General features: G+C 38.4%; 1 protein-coding gene across 2 annotated transcripts in view; it reads right to left on the minus strand.

Moving 5' to 3' along the window:
- Positions 1 to 537: 537 nt before the first annotated feature.
- Positions 538 to 24,891, minus strand: part of PPARGC1A (PPARG coactivator 1 alpha) — a 153,024-nt gene continuing 128,670 nt past the window's right edge. Inside the window, exons 9-13 of one of the 2 annotated variants that reach the window (XM_089677487.1) lie at positions 20,625 to 20,720; positions 19,588 to 19,708; positions 14,552 to 14,673; positions 13,085 to 13,236; positions 538 to 6,779 (exon numbers count right to left, since the gene is read on the minus strand). In XM_089677487.1, coding sequence (XP_089533613.1) covers positions 6,676 to 6,779; positions 13,085 to 13,236; positions 14,552 to 14,673; positions 19,588 to 19,708; positions 20,625 to 20,720 — 595 coding nt within the window. In that variant the 3' untranslated portion in view covers positions 538 to 6,675. The remainder of the gene's footprint in view (positions 6,780 to 13,084; positions 13,237 to 14,551; positions 14,674 to 19,587; positions 19,709 to 20,624; positions 20,721 to 24,891) is intronic. The other variant, XM_089677488.1, reaches the window with a different exon arrangement.

Raw genomic sequence — 24,891 nt, forward strand, 5'->3', positions numbered from 1 at the left:
TTGCCCTTTTAGTTTGCATGTGTTTACTTTCTCAATCACTGTGCCTCTACTGGGTAATTATCTTAATACTATGTGAACTCCATTATGCATAAGAATGCCTCACTGCAATTTCTATTATACATTTGCTAATCCTTAATAAAGATATATTGTAATTAAAAAGCAAGCTCTCACTGTCCTCTGTAGCTGTAGACACTGAGCACCCATTCAAACTCACAGCATTAGCACTAATGTTGTCCAAGTCCTTTTTTTTGGTCAGCTCAGCTCTCCTTGTTCCCCTCTCCCAGTAGAGCTCAGCAGCTGATAAAAATGACTAGGAAAACCTGTATACTTCTGCCATGAACTTTGACGATGAATTACCTCATGGTGTCCACAGCTATAGAGATCAGAGATTTTCCCCTAAAGTTCCTTGTTAAGAATATGTAAATAATGGAATATCCATGGCCTATTTCACTTACTGTATATATAATACTGTATTTTCATACAATGATTGTATCTGTGCCTGCAGAAAATGAGAAAAAAAAAGAGAAAAAACAGGTGTTCATTTGAAACATTTGTTTCCCTTTATTAGCTCAGTGAGGCCAATGTGTTTTGTACATTAAAAAAATAATCACAGGAATCTGAATACATTGAATATAACCACAGTACAAGTAGAATTGGCAGGTGGAACCTCAACCCCGTGAATGGGGGGCTAACTAAAAGCTTGTTCGCCTGTTAAGCACAATTTTACCACCATTAGTACATGTTCACCTAACAAATCTTACAGCAGCATGATCCGATCAGTTGTTCGTTAGTATTGATAATGTCTGTGACAACAGGTACAAATTCAGAATCATCACATTATCTTATATGGCTATTCTATGTCATTCGTCGATTAGATTTAAAACTACAGCAAGTGAAGTTTTCATTACAGATATCAAAAAGGACACAAAATCATCAACTAAATCTAAAGGGATGAAGTGCTTTTAAGTTTTCAACTGACCCAATGCATCTCCCTCTGATTGCACAATTGTTCCGTCCTGCGCAACCATCTTTGGCAAAAATGTCTAGAGCTAGCTCAGAGGCTACTTTAACTTGGAACAATATTTTTTTGATGGTTTTAAATTTGCTTTTTTTAGAAAGGGCAATAGCTGTAGAAGTTATCACTACTGTAAAGCAAAGCAGCACTTAATACACATCAAATCTAATGTCCTACATATTTTAAGTTTTTGAGTTTTTTGACTTATCTATTTTATCCACACTATGTTAGTAGCATGGAGATTTGTTGTTTTTTTTTTTTTGTACATGGTCAATGAGATAAAATAAAAATTGTATTAGTAGCCAATTATCTATGATCCCAACATATTGTAAATGCCCTGAAACATACATGTTTCTGTAAATGTATATAATATTCATATATGTCTGCACAGAGGAAACTTGTGGTTGTAGGAGAGATCAACTGTTAGGTCTGCCAAAATCAACTCAAACTGACAAAAAAAAAATCAACAGTAAAATTATTCCTGCTTATAAAGAAACAAAAACTGTACACACACTTTCTATTCATTTCAGCAATACAGGGAAAAATAGAATGTATTAAAACATCTGATCACATAAATTTAAAGGCAAAATAGGCAATGCATCTGGTCTTTAAACACATAATATGATATATTAAACATTGATTTCTTAAAAATAATTTATTGCTTTTTTTAATATATACTTTTTTAAATTTTTTTGTACAACAGAAAAATTGAGAAAGAAAAAAATCTGTAAACTTTAGTTTGGCGATCACATAATTAAACAAGATAAAATACCTGCATTTTTGTAACCTACATAAATACAACCAATACACGGATTAAAGCTGTTAATAGTGTAACAGGGAACCCGTGGAAAGACAAGGTGTGTTCTTTTAATATGTTGATTTATTGCTATATATCTACTTTGAAATGGGGGGGCTTCTGGCATTAGAGACTGTGACAATTTTGAGAACAAAAAATGCTGGTGATGAACAAATATAATTGTATAAGGCTGGGTTGCTTTACAATGGCATTTTTCCCTTTTGCCTCTTGGATTGAACTGAATACCAACATATGCATCTTACAGTCTGTGGAGTGATTTACTAAAGAACGTCTATTACATCAAGTAACCTATCCTGTGTTCATGCTATGCATTTAAACGGATTATTAACTTATCCTTTATTGAAATTCTTTCTTAACATGATTTAGTGTTCAAAGCCAATACAGATCTGTGGGGCTAGTTTTAAAAGTACATCCTTTATTAAAGTACCTTCTACATATAAAGGGGAATAAAAATAGCTGATAAATGTGCATCCACCTCCCCATGTCATAAATTTAAATATTTAGCAATTTTCCTTCAGGTCTTAAAGATTATCGGGACTACTTTATTAAAACTAGACAAAGGAAAATGTTTCCTTTGACAACAACCAATAAGGCTCTTTTTTCATTTTCTGCCCCTGAAAAAGGACACATGGATTTTTATCAGTTGCTAAAAGGCAACATAATCACTTTTTCAGGCTTTTTAGAAATGAAGCTCATTACACTCAGTTCACGATAGCATAATGCATGCTAAATTTTCATCATGTGTGTTGTCTGCTTTTTCTTTTTTAGTAAGTAAAGGTGTTACTGCAACAGATCAGCTGAATTTACACATACATTATTTTATATATTTTTGAGGTATCTTGACTGTAAAAATCAATGAACAAAAATGACCATATGGGTTATAGCTCCTTAAAGTACCGCTTGCTAAAAGCTGGCGATAACTGTGAGGTGTCCACTAAGAGTAAGAAAAGATGGTGATGAAATGACACTTTGTAAGATAGTGATAATTCATGAGAAAATAATGCTTCACCAGTTTAATACCCATTAAAAAAAAAATAAAGATTCCACACCTATGCTATAATTATGTTTTACATTAATATTTTTTTCAAAGAAAATGACAATGACATAACAATAAATGGAGTCAATATAACAGATTCACAACGAGCATATTTTTGTTGAGGGAATATCTGGCACTCAGCATGTCTATTGTGATTTCTACGGTGTCTAGTGTGATATCTATGTAGCTTGTAATATCAAAAATATTGGTATTTCATTGTCTATGATGGCTAGACGGGTGTCTAGCTGGAGCTGCACCTAGCTGGAGCAAAGGCTGATGACACCAACTGCCAAAATCAAGGCTTGTGCACAAGGGGAAAAGCTCTATGACACTATGACACAAGAAAAGTGGAGACGTCTATCACATTTACCCTGTCTCTCCTTGTAGCTTAAAAAAATAGGAGGACCTTAGCAATGTATTAATCTAGTGCTGCATTTACAGTATAAGGTAATATGCACGGGCATAATTGCAAGCTGTATTTTACCAATGGAGGTTCTTAACATTTTCATAAATTCTGCAAATGTTGTGCAAACTTGCTCAAAAGTAGAACAAGAAAAAGAGCAGCATATCCAAAATGGGTCTGTGACTTAACAGTAAGGCCTTTGTGGCTTTCCTTTATGTCCCTGTTTCATAAATGGAGCTGAGACAAATAACAGAATAGGACTTGTATAGAGATTATTGATCTCTGTGCACTGACAGCTTCTTCCATGCAGAGATGGAAGAAGAGGTGGATCTAAGCTGGACATTCCTCAAACTACTATTCACAGCTGAGCGCTTTGTGATTACGTCATGTCATGAAGATCAGTAGGCTCTAAGCATGTCTTACTCTCCCCCTCTCCTTCATTTCTGAAACAGAAATGGAAATAAGAGGCAAACTTTAAAAAAAAATGATTATATTAAATATGACTAGGTGACCCCAATGATACTGAACCATGTCTGAATAGAACTTTTATGTGAGAAGTTGTGAAAAAAAAACATTGTCAAGGAATCTTTGGCACTCTGGTCTCTGCTGCATTTCAGCTCTGCCGACTAAGAACAGCAGCAATAACCGGAGTCCTGAAATCCTGATGCAAATGGCTTTTCCTAAAACCTTCTTCTGAAATTGGTTAGAGTACAGAATATACGGAATCTTGCAAAAACAGATACATTGTTTTTGTTTGTGTACATTCACCAACTGTTCCTAAAAACATAGTCTTCAAATCGTTTATTAATATCAACAGTTTTCTCCAAAAGAGTTTTACAAATTGCTGCAAAAACTGCAACTGATTAACATCTGTGAAAAAATATTTTGTTACACACACCACGCATGAAGTGTAGAGTTCAGTCAACTACGAGTCAGTGGGTTTTGAACAAAATGGCTCTTGCCATTATTTCCACTTGCATTTGCAAACCACTGGGCTTTGGGCATGAATGCTGTAGGCAAGGAAACTGTCTGCATTGCTCTTATCAGCTAATCAGGGTTCAGCACACTAGAAAAATGGCAGCTGGAACCCATTGGCTGCTACAAGCTACGCATCCAATTTTCCTTTTTTATTCAGCTTAATATATTCAAGCCCCGATGTATTGCACAAAGCCGAACTCAAATTTTGTCTACCTTGCTAAATTGATGGGAATAAATGTCAAACAGTTTGTTTATATGGAATTTAAACTTAGTGTAGTTTGTATAGGCCGTACAAAGATAAGTCATTAAAGGATTAGCAGCACAACCCCATAGCTGGCACCACACTAATGCATAGTCAACGCTATCTTGCAACAGGAGACTCATTTCCACTGCAGCATATGACAGTACTAAGAGAGTGTTAGCATCCTTTTCAACTGGCCGTCTCTTGAGTAATCAGCATATTACCATCACAAATACAATAGCATTCACTGATATATAGTTCTTCAGTAAACAACGGAATGAAATATCAGTACTTTGCAAAGGATGCACAACAGTAAAAATTTGGCTTATGCCAAATATTCCAACAGTGCCGACAAAGAAAAAAAATGACTGGCTTTTTAAACAGTGTTTAGACAAAAAACCCTATCACACAAGGTATACAGTGCTGAGTTACCCAGCAGCTTGTTTTTTTCCAGAAAATTAAAGAAGCACAATGGCCTTTAGTGAAAACAATCACACCATACATTCATTCTTGATTCACAATAATACAAATAATTAAAAAAAAAACAAAAAACAGTAATTAGTACAGAAAAGACCTCCTATATGGCAAATCTTGAGGTGGATTTACTGAGCAGGTATTACTGCAAATGAAGACATTCTACAACAGCGGGGAAAAAGAAAAGAGGAGACGTTGGGCAATCAACCAAACTGTTTCAAAGCTGTCATTTAGAAGCTTAGTTTAATTAACAAATAATAAAATTATGACAGCTATAGGCAACACCTCTACTTTCTTTTTCACCACTTTTATAGAACACGCATAATAAAGGAGACAAAGCAACATGATATCCATATCAATCAAGCCTTTAAGGCCAATAAAATTGTTTTTCAAACACAAAAATGGAAGCTCACCAGAAAAGAGTGTGCTTAAAGCAATAATTGTGCACCCAACCAAAAATAAAATAAACGCGCACACACACACTGTAATTTTTTGTTCGTTTTTACAATCAAATATATATAAGCATAAAGTCAGCTCCTAAATATATTAGTATACAACTGGTATTTCACTTTGTACAGTTTACATTTTTGAATATCTTTGATTTTTTTTTTTTTTAAGAAAAAACAATTTCCATATTTAAAAGAAGGCTGCATTTACAGTGCATAGCGGTAACAAATAAAGGACATTGTCATACTCTATGTACATGAAATAAAAATACTCAGTCAAACCGCTCCTCTGCCGGGGATGGGGGCAAGGCAGAGCGGGCTTGTTCTCCCTTCTCTGGCAGAATAACGGGTGACATCTGTAAATACTTGACTAGTACATATTACAATGGTACAAACTACCTGGACACAATTTCAGAAAGTTTCACTCAACTCAGTTTATTATGTAACACCACATCCACTCATCAGAAAATAGTGTATATAATAAATATATATATTTATATATATATATATATATATATATATATAAATATATAAATATATATATACACATTGCTGAACAAGCTGTGAATTTGACCATTTACAAGGCTTCTGATGTTGAGCAGCAACATCGATGTAAATTGCACGGGTGTCAGAACCAAAAGACTGAAGTAAAAGACAGAAATACAGAGACTTGCGGATACTACAAAAAATCTGCTTCCTTGATTTCTTCACCAGTTTCCCAATAAAAAAAAGTTACTAAGGCGTCATCTATATTGCAATATTTTTGTTGTTTTTTTGTTTTTTTTTTCATCAGGACAATGATTGAAATCAGACAGAAGTGAAGATTGCATTGGGGTTGAGCATCAGCAGCATACGATTCCTCCGATTTTCTTGGAAAATTCCTTCTCTTTCATTACAATACATAGCGATTCCTTGATTTATTTACTCCAAATGAATCAGTTTTTCCCTAAATGAATTTGAGGAGCTTTAGCAGATGGCTGGCACTTTTGCTTCTAATGAGAAGCATACCGTCTCTGTTCGAGCAGTACAATTGTGACATCCATGAAGAGTGAGGAATTATCTGACACCCATATAGGTATGTGTGTTTGTCTGACAATCACATTGCCTCTTTAGTCTTCAGCAGCTGTGTTCATGTAAACCATTGAGAAATGGAGAGTGTAAAGTAGGAGAAATTCCTAGGGTTGACTTTCAAGAGTCTCTTATTGGAGGACAAGAAGTCTGTGAGGTATTCTCCATCATTCCATTGGGTGTGGCAGACATGCATGTTACCTACGCAGGCTCCTTTGTGCCTCTTTAAGCAAACTGTCAAAATCCATTGAGTCATACTTGCTTTTGGTGGAAGCAGGATCGAAGTCATCTGAATTTGAATCTAAAGAGAGAAAAAAAATTAATAAGTAAAACAAAAATGAATGGTAAAAACATTAAAAATCATGTGTTATTGAAGGTGTAAAGGAGGCCTTGATGGAATCTGTGAAGAACCAAAATATTTGTTTCAGAAGCTTGTGACCACTTACTAGATCCAGAGCTGTAAGGGGGGAATGCTGGCCACACCAGAGACAAGGACCCTAAATGCTTAACATGAACCATCCTGAAAAACGAACAATCTACCCACCCCTCTACTTAGTGAATGTTTTTAATTTCCATAGGTGGCATCTGTATGGACGCAGAGGTCCCTGCTGGAAAATACTGCCTGGCCCTTAGCAGGATGTAGCAGTAATGTCTGATTTTTTTTTAAGAATTTTCTGAGCAAGGGAAAGGGTAAATAGTGTTTATGCTATGAAAGGGGATCTGTCCCAAAGCGAAATACCTGTATTAAGATGTATACAAGTTTCAAAACAGTAACATCACTTGCAGGTTCAGTTTTACTCCCCTAAAACTCAGAAACATCATATGAAACGTCTTGAAAGTATAAGGGGAATCATCTAATTAATTCTATCAATGAGATCTGCTGCATGCACACAAATGTCTAACTAATGAAAGTTAAGTTTTATTTCAGCTTCAAAAACCACATTGATCCTGTGACTCTACTCATACTTCTATATACCAAAACATTCGCTCCACCCAGCCCTAATCTGTTTGAAACTTGCAAAGAGAAACATAAAGGGTAACAAATTGGGATCACCTGCCCTCCATAGTCCTTCTTTTACCATGTTCTTTACTGATTTGAATTAGAAATAAGTGATTTTTTTTTTTAATCAAAGGACCTTGGATTACAGTTAAAAACAATTCATATTTAGCTTTGACAACTGGAGTTCTAAAGAAAAGTCAGTGTGGTAACATTCTTTTCATGGGAGGTGGTAAAAAAAAAATATGGCTTGGGAATTAACTTCAATAGACAGTTGGGGTTATTTACTAAAACTAGAGAGTGCAATTGGTGCATAGAAATCAATCAGCTTTCAATGTTTTTTTGCCAAAGCTTTATTGAATAAGCTGAAGTTAGAAGCTGATTGGCTACAATGCTGAGCTGCACCAGATTCCGAGTGCTCCCATTTTATTAAATCTACCCATGTATCCGAACTCACAGAGTAGTATCAACAGTGTTAGGATAGGTTTTGTAGTTACAGTTAGTAGCACAGGTAGATGAGAAGCCAACGGTTAAAAATGAGAGCAATGACATGATTGGTAGAAGGGTTCGGGGGATGGGGACAAAAAAGAGAAAGCTGTGGAAAAGGTAGTCGGAGGCAAGGAGAAGAAAAGAGGGGAGAAAAAAGGGGTAAAGAGAAATACAGACACATTTCTTTTATCTCGTAGTTTACTTTCAATGCCTTTTGTTGCAATATGACATTATCTTTCTCTCAAAACACTTGCCATAATCTATAGGTATGCAAGGAAATTAGATCGATTGAGGACCCTGCAACTCTGTCCCTTTACTGTCCCTTACCATAATTTTGTGTTTTAGGAGCAAAGCATTCATTTACTAGACCAAAAAAAGTGACACATGCCCCAAGGAAAAAAACAAAAAAAAAAACTAATTTCACCACTTCCATGACATCATAAGGGGTTAATAAAGATAATAATAGTAGTAATAATAATAATAATAACAACGTACCCAACAAAAATGTGAAGGTACACACCAATGTGCAAGCAACAAATTCAAATGTGGGACTCAGAAAGAAGCAACGACAGCTTCCATCTGAATCCTCTGACACAGGTATCCTGCTTTATCTCTTTAAAAGAAATCTGTCATGACAGATACATGGAGGCTGCCATTGCTGATTCCTCCTCTGAGAATGCTAGTAGTCCAGCTGTGATAGACTACCCCATCTTTCCCCATTTCCCTCAATAAAACACAAACATTGCATCAAACAACTGCTGCCCAGGACTGTGATTTTACCTCTGCTTTGCCTTTATCAGTGATTTGTTATCAAACTAATAACATTTCTCCACTGTGAAGAATGAAATGCCAGACCCAACATTTTCCAGCCAAGCTGACATTATCACTTAAACTGCTGCCTCCAAAAAAAGGTTCCTGTGTCACAGTAACTCAGTATGGTTGATTTACTAAAAGAGCAAAGAATAGTCACTTAGCTTAGTAAATAAGGTGAAACTGTTTCATTTTTTAATACCCAAATCAAGGGCAAGGATAATAACATAAAGCAATTTTTCCCTTGCACATGATTGAATGCTTGAGGTGAACACAGATTCTTCTTATTACTGAGCTAAGCTGAACATTCATTTTGCAAAGTGAACAGTCTCTACTCCTTTGGTAAATTAAGTTGAATACATAAATCAAACTTCTGAGCTACCTAATCCTCTAAATTAAATAACAGAAACGTGAAAAAAAAATAAATGCAATGAAATGAACAGCTCTAAATGTGGAACAGTCACGTAAATACTAAATAAATAACAATATACTTGCACTGGCATTTCCTTTATTTTCCCATGTCTCTCCTGGGCATCGTTATTTTGTTTGAGTTGATTAAAGCCAACTAACCAGAGTCCTGTTATTCAAACAGCTGTGTTTACTCTCCAGCTCTAAGCTCCTCTACATTATGGAGGTGTTAAATAAGGTAGACCCTGAGAGCCCGCCATGCTGCTTCTATTTCAATCCAACAACAAGTAAACAGAAAATAAATCTTGTACTGCATGCACGGCTGAGCTCTCAATGAGGAAAAGAGGCTTCACACAAAGATACAATGTATCGAAAAAAAGAATACAGGTAAATAAAACTGATGCAGCACATATAAAAATAGCAAGATATGGGTTTCAGCAGGTTTGTGTCTTTCAGAAAGCACATTTATTCCTTTGCTTTTATCTGACATTTCTTTTGCTTGTCCTCAATCCCAGAAGGCCATTGACCTGCACAAGGGATGTGGCAAGAATGTAATATGGTTGAGTCAAATAGCTCTTTGGCTACTCACATGTCATTGGTTAGTATACATATTACTCTTTTAGCTGCTATAGAATCCAGATGACTGCTCCATAAACTTTCCCTCCACTTGTATCATTGGCAGCTGCACTAAGCCCAACGTGACTTATGGAAAAATTGATTTGGGAAACAATATTAACGTGTATTTAAAACCATTCAACATGCATTGCTTAGTGCGGGTGTCGGCAAACCGCGGCTCCAGAGCCGCATGTGGCTCTTTTTCAACTTTGCTGCGGCTCCGGAGCACACTGCCCACCAGGTGACAGGCAACAGGGTTGCCGTAGCTCAGTGGTCGGCAAGCCACGGCTATTTACACAGTTTAATGCGGCTCTTCTGTGTGCCGGGCGCCCGCTCCCCTCCCTCCTCCAAACATTGGCTGACAGGATGTAGGCGGGGCAGCGTGACAAACTCCTCTCCTCTCACAGTCCGCCCTGAAGACCCGAACGGCGCGGGAACACAGCGAGAGGAACGCGCGAGCAAAGGTAAGTGAATTGACACAGGGGGGACTTACTATATGGGGGATGAATTACTATATGGGGGATGAATTACTATACGGGGGATGAATTACTATACGGGGGATGAAATACTATACGGGGGATTAATTACTATGGGGGATAAATTACTATATGGGGGATTAATTACTATGGGGGATGAATTACTATATGGGGGATGAATTACTATATGGGGGATGAATTACTATACGGGGGATGAATTACTATACGGGGGATGAATTACTATACGGGGGATGAAATACTATACGGGGGATTAATTACTATGGGGGATAAATTACTATATGGGGGATTAATTACTATGGGGGATGAATTACTAAATGGGGGATGAATTACTATATGGGGGATTAATTACTATGGGGGATGAATTACTATATGGGCGATGAATTACTATGGGGGATGAATTACTATATGGGGGATTAATTACTATGGGGGATGAATTACTACGGGGGATGAATTACTATATGGGGGATGAATTACTATATGGGGGATGAATTACTATGGGGGATGAATTACTATATGGGGGATGAATTACTATGGGGGATGAATTACTATATGGGGGATGAATTACTATGTGGGGGATGAATTACTATGTGGGGGATGAATTACTATGGGGGATGAATTACTATATGGGGGATGAATTACTATATGGGGGATGAATTACTACGGGGGATGAATTACTATGGGGGATGAATTACTATATGGGGGATTAATTACTATGGGGGATGAATTACTACGGGGGATGAATTACTATATGGGGGATGAATTACTATATGGGGGATGAATTACTATGGGGGATGAATTACTATATGGGGGATGAATTACTATGGGGGATGAATTACTATATGGGGGATGAATTACTATGTGGGGGATGAATTACTATGGGGGATGAATTACTATATGGGGGATGAATTACTATATGGGGGATGAATTACTACGGGGGATGAATTACTATGGGGGATGAATTACTATATGGGGGATGAATTACTATATGGGGGATGAATTACTATATGGGGGATGAATTACTATGAGGGATGAATTACTATGGGGGATGAATTACTATATGGGGGATGAATTACTATATGGGGGATGTATTTTCAGTTTTAAAAATGTGTCTCTCAAAATAAATTTCAATCGTGGTTTTGGCGAGATTTGGCTCAGTTGAAAAAAAAGGTTGCCCACCACTGACCTAAGGCTATGATTGTGATTATGACGATACACTGTGGCCCTGATTAACCCTTTGCTTACTGGGCCCTTAAACCCCCTTCATGACCAGAGCGCTTTTTGCAATATATGCAGTGTCGGATTTGTTTTAAATGTTGCAATGGTTTTGCGGCTCCCAGTCTTTTTTTCCCCTTCGGAAACGGGTCCAAGTGGCTCTTTATGTCTTAAAGGTTGCAGACCCCTGGCTTAGTGCTTACCACTAGACCCAGTACCACCAGTTCAATCTTAAATTATATCATCATAAAGAATGCTGCAATCTACGTTTTGTTATATTGGACAAATATTGTGGCCACCTTTAACTGCGCTCATGTACCAAAAAAGAAATAAATGAAGTGCATCTAAAACCAAACCTTGTTTTAAGTTCTGGATAAAGTGGTGAGGGGTTAGGCCACCTGTCAGTTTTTATTGCTGTCTTTTTCTCTAGTTTTGAGATTCTTTCCTGGGACTGAAAATGGAAGAAAATAAAATAATGTTGAGTTGCTACTAAAATAAGAGAAGAAGGGGCATTTTTCAATCATCTGTCTCAGTGTCAACTAAGTGGGGATTTCCCTCACTTCAGAGAGATATCCTCTCACTTCTTCTTAGGACTATAGGACAGGAAGTAAAGGGAAATATGACCAATGGGACACCATTCTCTACTCCAGGGTCTCCAAACCTTCTAAACAAAGGGTCAGTTTACTGTGCATAAGACTTTAGGGGGCTGGACTGTGCCCAGTGGGAGTAAATAATGCTCCATCTTTGGTATTGGGGGAGAAATAGTGGTCAATAGTTGGTGTCAATGGGAGGAATTATGTCCCATCATTGTCAGTGGCAGGAATTATGCCCCATTGATGGTGTCAGAGGCAAGGATAATATCTCAAGTGCTGGATAAAGGCAAGCAAAAGGCCACTGTTTGGAGACCACTTCTCTACTCTAAATGTATTTTAGACATTTCTGCATATACAGTAGCTTTATAAATGATCACCAAAAGGATTTTGAATTGAAAAGTTTGCAACCTTCCCAAAGGTATTAATCAAAAACACAATATATATACAGACCTCAGACGGGTCCAGTTCTCAGCACAGAGGTCCACCTTGAGAACAATTGCAAAATCACATGGAGGATGGACTGCCTTTATAGCCTGCCCTCCAAAAAACAAGCACATGCCCTTTACTGTCAGTGCCCCCAATCACATATAATGGCTTGACAAGGATGTCCAAACTACACCATATGTTCATGACCAGAATTGTACACATTCCCGAGAGGGCAAATACTGTGCTTCAAAATGTTTAAATCATTTACCTTCAATAACAACTTTCGACAATATATTTTAGGACATCCAATAAAATTTGAAGGAGAAGCTACAATGCAGCAATGTACCTCAACAACATCATACAGAACACAAGTATTTATGCAGATTTTTTATGTAACAGTGTAGGGAGCAGTGATGTACTAAGAGCAAGCAAAAAGCAACCACCTTATATTGGTCATCCTCAGACAAAAAGAATTCTGATTGAATGATATGGGCTAATGCTGTTTTCTCAATGCATTGCTGATCAAATAAGGCCATTATTGACAATCAGGGATTCGTACCTAAATCTGCATAGTTGGACTTGCAAAACTGCTTTCGTTCGCAAAAGCATAGCTCAAAGTCGTGTTCATTTGACCTGCGCAGAGTGTATCCATTTTCAAGAGCAGCAAATGCGTCACAGGTGTAGCGGTAGGTGATGAAACCGTAACAGTCTCTAAATGAAGAAAGGAAATACTGTATGTAACAAAGTCAAAACCCACAAAGGGCAAAATTATTAACTGACCTTACTAGAGTGAAATATCAAGTGATTTGTTGCTAAGAATTATTGCATGTCATACATTATAAGCAATGCCCTCTTTAGTCATCATGGTTCTATAGGTACATTTGAATAATGATACCTTTTGGTACAATCTCCACCCCTTGTGTCATGTGATTGTTTTTAGTAAATATTGTGGCCTAAATGTGTTGTCAGAGGCAGAAGACATTCTGCTTTATATTCAAAACTACTTTCCAGCTGTATGGCGCAAAGAGAAAGCAAAGATGGTTTCCTAAACCGTAAAGAGCCTTCTGACTTATCTCAAAATCCCCTCTACCCCCTTCCTCTATAGCTTTTTTTTACTGAATTTAGCCACAGATGTCCAGAGATGACCAGAAGAGGGATAAACATTATTACAATTTGCACATTTTATGAAATGGGTCTGACCACTTTAACCCTGTTTCCTGTTGTATGGTACATACAGCTCTGCATCTGACTTCTCTTTAAATGATATCCAAGCCCAAAAACAAACATGTAATATTTTTCAGCTTACCAGTCCTTAGCTGTGGTGGCTGCATTAGTTTTTATTTTTCAGACAGAACATTTTCTGCAAGTACAGAAAATATCTGTTGATCTTGCCAGAAATGCAGTGTCTGTCACTTGCTGTAAGCTGAATTGAAAATGCAGTGTTATCTTCCTTCTATAAAACTACTAATCTCTTTACCTCCATGTAATTTAGATGACTAGGGAAAGACACGTGTGAAGTCCAGCTTGGGTGGCAACCATGGTTCCCTTTACTTTTAAGTATAAAGCAAGAAATCAAACAACAAAGGGGCCAAGATGGCCAAAATGTCATTATTTGCAGACAAACTGCCTGCCTATGTAACAAGTAAACTAGCTTAAAAACAACCATTTTCATTATCAATGACTGGTTGTTTTGGCACATTTCAGAAAAGCTCTGAGGGATTGAGGTTGCACAACCTGAAGACAAGGGGACTGATAAAAAAAGAACAGCTAACATATTTAAATTATACTTGAGTGAAGGGATCGGTATGGATCAGGACTCAATCTGGAGAATATCTGCATTACTGTAGAATGAGGGTGGTGTAGATGATTAAACATTTGTTATGCTTTCCAAAATGGCTCTACCTACCACAATGTTCTTGGCTGTGGTTCCACCCCAGTATGTAAAGGTGAACATTTTATACTGTCGGTAACTGGCTGTTGATTATCTTCAAAATGTTCTCATTTAAAATAATCATTGCAGACTTACCCGTCATCCCGCAGATTGACTGTACATTCTTCAATTTCACCAAAAACTTCAAAACGGGCTCGCAGTTCACTACGGGTCATGTTCGTTCTCATTTTACCAACGTAGAGAACTCTATGTTCCTCCTACAGCAAAAATAATAAAAGCTATATGAAGTATATTAATCCATATATTAATCTGTATAAACAGACTTCATAATTAAGAGGAAGATCAGACTGCATTATTATGGTTAATTTTAACAAGTCTCCTGACCAACATGAAACCTTTTTTTTTTTATATTGAAAAAACCTTAAAGGGTAACTTCACTTTTAGAATGGTAAGTGTAGCATTTAAATTATAATGGCCTACTTGCACAAAATCAAGTCTATGAAAGTCCTTGCCTGCACACCTTACAAAATCTAAAGTTCCGTAAAACGAAAAAAGTGTGTCTGTCATAAAAACCTTATGATTGTGATATATGACACATGACCAGACCATGGAGAATGGGCCAAAGAAGCAAAAGCCACTGCTTTTAAGGTAACAGGATATAAACAACTGACTGCTACTCCTAGAGGCCAGTAGGGCATGTTGTGGAATGGATCCACACTAGCATTTGTCTACAAAGGCTGCTGTTCTGTGTATAGGAGCTTTCCCCTAGAAGCCCACCCTTGGCCCAGAGCTGTGGGTTAGGAACACAAATTTTGCATATTGTGCAACAAATGAACTTGAGAATCCATGTGATCTAAACATTCTCAATAACAGATCTTATATCTACATACAGCAGATGGCAATGAATCCAAGATCATAATGCAAGACTAAAAGTCCATTTCTGTTAAAAAACATTTTATTATAGAACACATAATAAACTAATATACCAAGTGGTCATCTGGCATATAGACTCAATTAATATGCATCAAACAAACTTTCTCTTCTACAATATTGAAAGAAAAGCTATAAAATATAAATGAAGACTGATTTAGATCCCTTTGCAGTTTATGAATAGAAGCTATATGGTCTCATTTAACATTACAATACAAAGAGCATTACTGTTTTTATGAGACAAGCCTAGACTTACTACTAAAAGCTGATCTGTGTTTGGTTGCTACTCTTTATTGCACACCACTGCTCTTTGTGTTAAACTCTTAGGGCCCATTTATGCATTGCGATAAACATTGTTTTACCACGTGTTATGCTCGTTAACACTTGAGCCACATTGCGGTGCCATTCATTATAACCAACCACAAACTGGTAAGTGATGGAAAGTGTTAGAACATTGCCATATAAGGCCATCAATAGGCTTGACTTACGTGGGTGATATCTAATTTCAGTGACTCTAAAAATCTCCCTACTATACGTCACTGAAGAAAATTGCATAGAGACTAGTCCTATCTCAGAGGTATACTTAAAAGAGGAAAAATCACTCAAGAATCTTGTTGACTGAAAAGCCTTCAACTGCCTATGGAGTCTATGGAGGAGATTAATAGGTTAATAAGATTCTTTGATAAGACATGCACTGTGCGATTGTGATTCATCGATTGCCCAACTGTGTAATTGCATATCTCTTGTGTAGGAGCTCTCGTAAAAGCTAATGTGATGCAAACTCTGCAGCAATCGATTCCATGAGATTTTAGTCGTGCAGTTGCGAGATTAAAAATTGCCTGTGGAGCTGTAGCCGTAGTCATTATGAAGTCATTTTGGCACAGGAGATCATGTCATCTAGCACACTGTTAGCACACCTCTTTTCTTGCTCTTAGGACCCTGATAGTACCTATGATACTTATTTTGCTCCTTTTATTCAACTGCTATGTTCTACTAGCTATATGAACACCTTTTATATTGCATTTATCCGGCTTTCAAATAGTGAGTCCACCGTAGTTTAGAAGATAATAATAACATACATCAGAGCCACTGATAAAATTCCATTTGCCTGAACTGACACTCGGTGACCTCACTGCTACCTACAACCTTCTCTGTAATAAACAGCAAGCTAGTGATTTATCTGTATTGACCCTGGGTGAGTTATGAAGCCATCACTACGAAGCAACTCATGGAAATCTATACCATGCATATGTTTTATAGCACTGTCCTTCAGCACCTGCTCAGACACATATGTCACCCTCTCTGGCCTTGAACCTCTGAGCAGTGTGTGGACTTAGCAGCATACTGAATGAAGCGCTCTTCGGCTTTACTGAGTTCTGCTTTAGTATTCAGGAGCAATAATGTTGTTTATATTCAGTCGGCGTTTATCCGTGTATTCACATTAAACACATGCACAATGGGATGCTATATTTTAACCATTTTGTGATCTCAGACAACAATAACAATGAAGACTAGTAAACATAAATTTCAAATGGGTTTACATAATAAGCTGAAGAAATTTAAAGCAAATCTGTGGTCAACTAAAGATAATTTAACTGACCGTAAGAATAAGACGAGGGCGCCTAAAGATACATGAATTTCATTGACACCCAGTTAGAGACCCAGGCAGACAATTCTTAAGTTCTATTGATATTGTACAAGGAGCTTTAGTCCTCATGCACACAGGACGTAAAAAAATCTCTTAGAAGCCTTGCAACTGGTAGCAGCGTTTTTGCTGAAAAAACGCCTGATGCTTGTAAAAGTATCCAATGCTTTTACAAGCATTTAGGCACGTTTACAGGCGTCAAGCACTTGGGCGTAAATTCAGTTAATTGTCCCTTTGCTTGCTTTTATCTGGCTCTTGTAGCACCATATCATCCACTGAATGAAGGGGCACAATTCTTCCCAATGACACCAATGATGCCAACAACGAGGCAGAGTTCCTGCCAATGATACCAACAATGGGAACCAATGACACCAATGATGGGGCACAATTCCTTCCAATGACATCAACGATGTGGCATGATTCCTCCCAATGACATTGTTTGCTCCCACTGATGCCGGAGCATTTTCTACTCCCAATGTCCAAAGTCCGACCCCGCTAAAATCTGAAGGACGGTAAATTGGTTCTTTGTATAGAAAGTTTGGAGACTCCTGCTTCAACTGATGGTGTTGAAACAGAGAAATGTTTTCAGAAGACAGCTAATTTTTTTCCCCGTAGTCCCAGAATACTTGAAGGATAAATTCACCTTCAGGAACATGTTACTATTTTTTAGGGTGGAACATGAAACATGTTCACGCACCTGCAGCAGCTCAGCGTTCTGAGCCCTCTGTGTGACAGAAGCACAGGCAGAAGTTCCCTGTATCAGATGTCACTTTTTGAAAAGAGCACAGGGTTCCATCCACAAGGCCGCATCATTCATACTCAAAGTTTTGTCAATTAATCAACTACATGCACGGACATCCTTTGCGGATTTCGGCTTGTAGTTCTCAATGAATTACTATGGCGCTGGTGTATGCTGTGGTAGTTCATTGATTCTTCCTGCCAGTGTGAACCTGGCTGTCCGTACATTCATATATTCATTTTTTGCTTTTAGGTTTAGATACACTTTAAAACCGTGATTCATGAAACTATTTTAGCATCCTGGAACAAACGCCCTCTGGGTTATTTGTGTGCTATAAAAAAACAAAACACAAAAGTAAAGAATATGGTGCCAAAGAGTACTCTAATGGTTCTATTAATGGTTCAGTTTGCCTGCTGCCATGCCTGAATCTTTTGTTTATTTGTGCACTGAATTTATTTGTCACTTTATAACCTACGCCATCATGAACTTTGGCTATTATTATTATTATTATTATACAGGATTTATATAGTACCAACAGTTTGCGCAGCGCTTTACAATATAAGGGAGACAGTACAATTACAATACATTTCAGTACAGAAGGAATATGAGAGCCCTGCTCGTGGAGCTTACAATCTAAAGGAAGGGGAGGTGATACAAAAGGTGATAGCTGCGTGGGATGATCTGGCGGAGGTGATTCAACTACAGTTCTTAGGTGGAGGTGGGGTAGGCTTCCCTGAAGAAGTGAGATTTCAAAGATCGCCAAAAGGCAGACAGGGTGGGGGCTGACCCAACATGCTGTGGTAGGGAGTTCCAGAGGATGGGAGAGGCTCTAAATAAGTCCTGGAGACGAGCGTGGGAGGAAGTGATGAGGGAGCTAGAGAGGAGGATATCATGGGAGGAGCGGAGTGGGCAATTTGGGCAGTATCTGTGGATAAGGTTGGTGATGTAGCTAGGGGCAGTGTTGTGGATGACTTTGTAAGCTGTGGTTAGTATTTTGAATTTTATACATTGGGTTAGTGGAAGCCAATGAAGGGATTGGCAGAGAGGGGCAGCAGTCGCTGATCGGTTGGTAAGGTGTATGAGTCTAGCAGCAGCATTCATAATAGACTGAAGGAGGGATAGCCTGTGTAACGGTAGACCAGTGAGGAGGGAGTTGCAGTAATTGAGGCGGGATATAACAACAAGGCTTGAAAAAGTTGTTTTGTGGTGTCATTGGTCAGGAAGGGGCGGATTTTGGAAATGTTCCGGAGGTTGAGGTGGCAAGATTTAGCCAGTGATTGGATGTGGGGCCCAAAGGAGAGGTCAGAGTCTAGGATTACGCCTAGCACCCTGGCATGAGGGGAAGGACCAATGGTTGTGCTGTTGATCTTAATGGTAAAGTCGTGAGTGGGGGATCGGGGAGGAGGAAATATTACAAGCTCTGTTTTTGAAAGATTGAGTTTAAGGTAGTGATGCGACATCCATGCTGATATGTCGCTTAGTAGATTTGTGATACGTGAGGAGATTGAGGGGTGAGCTGGGGAGTGGAGAGATAGATCTGGGTGTCATCAGCATAGAGGTGGTATTGGAAGCCATGGGAGGTTATCAGATTTTGGAAATGTTCCGGAGGTTGAGGCGGCAGGATTTAGCTAGTGAGTGGATGTGGGGCCCAAAGGAGAGGTCAGAGTCTAGGATTACGCCGAGCACCCTGGCATGAGGGGAAGGACCAATGGTTGTGATGTTGATCTTAATGGTAAAGTATATGTCAGTAAACATAAAGCATGCATGGGTGCAGATACAAAATTAAAAAAGGCTAATATATCAGGTTAATAATGTAAACATATATAAGATTAGAGATAAGTTTGATAATTTACTTACAACTGCTTTTTGCCTTTGCCGCTCCCTTTGTTTGGCTCGCTCTGATTCACGCTTCTCATACTCCTTGCGGTACTCCTCCCTCTTCAGCCGCTCATGTTGGTATTCCTCATAACTGTCGTATCTGTATTGTAACACTTCAAGTTAACCACTAAATACAACAAATCATCACTTTTATTTCTTTATTTTCTTGCAATGAAAGAACAATTAATTTAGAGTCCAGCACCTTACACTGTAAAAGTTATTTCTCTATATGATGCTTTTTTTTTTAAGCCAAAAGTGGACCAGGTGGAGCTCCTATTGCATTTTGGAAGCATACTTATTTTCCCTGATTCAGAACTGCTCAGCTAGGTGGAGGAATAGTCATACAAAGATGAACAATTTTAATTACCATTTACATTCACAGACCATTGCATTGGGGACATTATTTTAGTAAGTGTTTTCTCCACAGAAAAGGTGGTTTTTCAGAAAATATATTGAGGATGAACTTCATTATTTTGATTAGGTATATTCAAACCAAAAACGTATTTTTTTGCATAGAATGGGTAATGGTTAAAACAACATGAACAACATTAAGAGTAGAAATCTATCACTGCATTCGTTTATTAGTTTAAAATCACTTTACGCCATTTCCTGTACGCACAACTGAAAGTTAATGGAAATCCAGAGTGAAGGAAATCCTCTCTTTGACAGCTGTCACCAGAAGAGGTGTCTCTACTTGTGACAGTGGTAAGCAGGACAATAAGAGAGGGTGAATCTCTGCAGTAGGGACACAGACAGTAAGAAAATAACTGTGCTATTTGTAAAGATGTCTTTGTATGGCAAGGCTTAACTGATTTTCTGTCTTTATTTTCTGTAATGATCAGCTAAAAGTGCTGAAATTAAGAAGAAGATGCATTCCACAGTTCCTTTCAGTTCATGGATAGTGATCACCATTAGACACCATGCATCACTATGCTCAATGACCAGGATCTCATCGGGCATTTTATGGTACTAGGGTTGTAAAGAATATCGAAATAGAAGGGCAGGGTATTTCCTACCTGGGCCTACGACTGTAAGGTGACCTTGACCGTGATCGTGCACAGACTGGAGAACTGTTGGGTCTACAATGATCAGTTTCATAGCAGCAGCATGACCTTTTGTGAAGAAGAATAAACAGAATATCAGTAGGTCACACAGAGTTTCACGTTTTAGCACAAATGCAGTATTTAAGGGTTTGTTGAAATATTAGTGCCCATTAGGTCTTATAATTCGGGAAAGCATGGCTACATTGTGGTCAAAGACACCATCAATATTACAAGCTACTTTTAAGTAGATGAATAGATTTTATGGCTTTTTGCAATTCTGTTTTTCTTACAATTTTCCTAACCTCACAATGAAACTGAATCTGAAAATTCCACAAGTCAATGTCAGGACCGGGATCTGAAACTGCAACCTCTGCTGTGTCCAGCTCTAGCTCTTCTTGCTAAGCCATCTGAGATACTCAACAGCATCCTGTCTGATTCCTTTGATAATCTTGCCTTGCACCTTGTTTCTGGTGAACCTTACACTCTTTGCTCCTCCTATGAACCTCCTATTTAAGCATGCTTTATAATTCCTGTTTGCCAGATTATTGTGCTCTCCCCAGCTGATATTGCTCCTTTGCGTACCTGAAGCTGTCCTTATCTCCACTACCACTTCTTATTGACTCTTGGCTTGTTCCTCAACTATACTTCCACCTAATTCCAACCTGAAGCCATTCGATATCAACATTTGAATTATTCCTTAAATATATTTCCACTTGATCCCAACCTGCAACCACTTATTACTGACTTTTAGCTTGTTTAAAGACTACACTTCTGTTTGATCCCTACCTGCTATATATGCTACTGGATTCTGGCTTGCTCACCTCCTGGTGGGATGATCCTGAGGATCATGACCTGGTACTAAAATTCAGCAAAACCCATAATGCTTGGACCTCGCGCCTCAGGTAAGCCCACATTATCCACCAGGGTGATCTGCTTCTGTACTTATCCAGCTGGTTGTTGGGAGCCTCCCTACTGGTATAGCTACTGGTCTCCGAGCCTGACCCCTGACCATGACAGTCAAACAGATAAGTTGTCATACCACCCTAAAACATTTAATGTGTCTGATTACCACTTACACTGTTGAATGTTATTATGAGTATCGCTCAAACATATTCCACAACAATGAGTTAGCTGCAATGACAGTTACGAAACTGTATTTTGGATAGGGCAAGGAGAAGTTAACATTTCTGTTAGGGTTCTGTTTCTCTCTTAGACCCCATTGGGAAGATCTCCCCTCACTTTATGTCCCTTTGACACCCCTAGATGAACGAGTGGAATCATTTTCACCAGGCTAGGAAGAAAAAGAGGGCAATAACACACAAAGTCAGAAGTTCTAACCCTTCCCCACTCAACAAAAAAATGTGTGCTTGTTTATGTCTGTGTCCTCACTGATCAGATTTCCCATTCTTTTCTCTCTTTACAAGAAGTCAAGGGAAATCTAACTAATATTGATATAGATGGCAATAAAACACGACAGTAGCTTTAAACCTTCCCTGATCAATCTAAAATTAAATAAAACATCTGGAGTTGGGCTATTTAACAAGCTGCAGCCCTTTTCCTCTTTTTTTTTTCTAAGAACTCTAGTGATGAGTTGGTGTTTCAGTACTTAAAGTAGAATTCTAGGCAAAATTTTTATTTTCATTTTGAATACAGCAAAGGAGGATTATAACCCCTGTCAGATTTCTTTTGCCATCTGGGTCTCATTCCAGAGCTTTCCCTTCACTTCCTGTCTCATAGCCAAACAGGAAGTGAGAGGAAATCCCTGGAAATTAAGGGGATTCCTTGGGGATCCCCAGGTCACCATAACTGACATTGGAAAATTTCCCTCTATTACTTTTCTGGGGACAACCCAAAATTTGGGATTTTCTTTTACTTTCATTTTCAATGATAATGGTAAACAGGACAAATCGAGAGGGTGAATCTCCTTAACGGGGTCACAGGCAACAATACAAACTAACAGGGGTTCTAATGCCTCTCCAGTCTATCCAAAACTAAAAAAAAAAAAGTTTTGCCTTCAGTTATACTTTAAGAAAATAATTAGCAATCCTGCTTAGATAAATAACAGTATTTAATTAAACTGAACTCCAGCCTTCCCGTCAGTTGTACAGGTTCCTCTACTTTACTGAAACTCTTTGCTCTGATTTCACTGCACTCTGTGAGCTTCTCACAATGTGCACTAGATGCTGCAAAAAGTCAGATACAGCCCATTCTTGGAAAGAGGACATTCAGCATCATTTAGTACTTTCCTTCACAGTCTGACTGTCCCTGGTCTGCCCCTTTCGTTTATTGGATTTCAATTCTGTCAATCATGGAGGCACAGCATTTCAAGTAGGTGTTATCTAGGTCAGCCTTTCTCAACCAGGGTGCCCAGGCACCCCGGGGTGCCTTGAGGTTACTTCAGGGGTGCCTTGGAAAAATGTCTAAAATTTGCCCAAAACTTGTATACAAGCCAATGGGTGGAACAAGCCTGCCTTTTAGTTACACAAAGCCACAGGTTTTCATTGTGCAACATTACAACCTTCTAGCTGCCGGATTCCTGACAACCAATGATATCATAAGTTGATAAGGAGGATGTCACAATATCCTAGTTTGACCCTCTCCTGCCCCTCTCCATCAGTGCTGGGGTCACATTAGCTCAGTGATGGAGAAAAACTGAGGGAGAAGAGAAACAATGGAATACTAGCCAGTACCAGTGTGCAAAAGTGTATTTGCTTTGGAATAATAAATCACCTCTAATGTTGGGTGTCCTACATGTGTGGATGTTGCTGTGTTATATAAAACTAATAGAATAGTTTTTTGGAATGAGATGCCCTTTCAAAATTATGAACAGTCTAGAGGCACCCCATTTTAGAATGGGGTGGCTCAAGACTGTCCATAATTTTAAAGGGTGCCTCGGGACTGTCCATAATTTTAAAGGGTGCCTTGACTGAAAAAAGTTTGAGAAACACTGATCTAGGTCAATCTGCATGTAAATGAAGTCTGCCTAGGAATACCCCCTCCTCCAGACTGACACTGACCCACCAAGGGATTTTAATATTTGCCAACTGTGATCATCCTTCATTGTTTAGAGAAGCACAGACACCTAGCCCACTGTTTGCATCATCACTAAAGGCTCTTGATATTGGTGCTGTGATGGTTTTTGCACTGTACAGCACCTTTCAGGCCCCTCCCACCAACCATGATCTGTTTGCATTGCTTAGAAAAGCACAGACACCCAGTGATGACATCACTCAGTCTAAAATAAGGTATGTCACGAAAACAGAAAAGTTTTATTAAAATTAGAATGTTGATGAGGAGGGAAAACACAGACCAGGGAGTGCACAATAAGCAGACTAAACGACTAAACATCAGCTTTAGGCTCCATGCACATAAGCTTTTTATTAAGCTCCTAGAAGCTGTCCATGCTCAATACTTTAGGCTATTTGCATTTTGTGACCTTCAGAGCCTAGGAGCAGAAAAAAAATTGTTTTTGGAGAGTTTTTTGGAGCATATTTCCAGCAGGAAAAAAAAAACGCTAAACGCTCCTAAACACTATGAAAAAGCTCCTAACAGCTTTTTTTCCCCTCTAAAACATTAGTGAAATGCTAACGCCCCTAAATGCTTCTGAGTGCTATTAAAACGCTATCAAAAACTGCTATTACCAATGTTTTTTGAGTTTAAAAAAACCGTTAGTGTGCATGGAGCTAAAGTCTATTCAGTGACCACAGCCTGTACAGGTTCTTGGAGATAAGCATGACGTGTTCTGCTCTGGAGGACCATGGTTATTTTGTTGCTCAGCACTTCTACATTTTTGCGCATACGTTGGGTAAAGTATGTCCGACATCAATACCATTGACTGCTTAAACAGAATGCATTGTTTCTGTTATCATTTCCATTTTAATTCAGAGCCCATGTGCATTCCATTTACTGCTTCAGTCATATTCTTGGCTTTTCCAAACACTGTTGGGGCAATTTATAACAATAACTGACACAGTGCTGAAGGCAATGCATCTTAGGCACACAGGCATTCAAAGGGTTAATAATTAAAGCTCAATAAATAAAGCCCCCTGCTACTTCAGGGTTGGTGGAGAAAATCAGAGATTATGATAGATAACCTCACACATCTCCATGATGAATGCTGCATTGATAGGCAAAGCTTCTTTGCATTATGTATGCTATCCAAATTCAAGTATCCTGGAGAGTCAAGTATGGGCTTATGTAACAAGTCAGTGTGTAATTCCATGAGCAGTGTACCAGAATC

The sequence above is a fragment of the Staurois parvus genome, unplaced genomic scaffold (genome assembly GCF_062004578.1).
Source record: "Staurois parvus isolate SC_StPar_1 unplaced genomic scaffold, SC_StPar_1.0 ptg000186l, whole genome shotgun sequence".
In the NCBI taxonomy this organism is placed as follows: Eukaryota; Metazoa; Chordata; class Amphibia; order Anura; family Ranidae; genus Staurois; species Staurois parvus.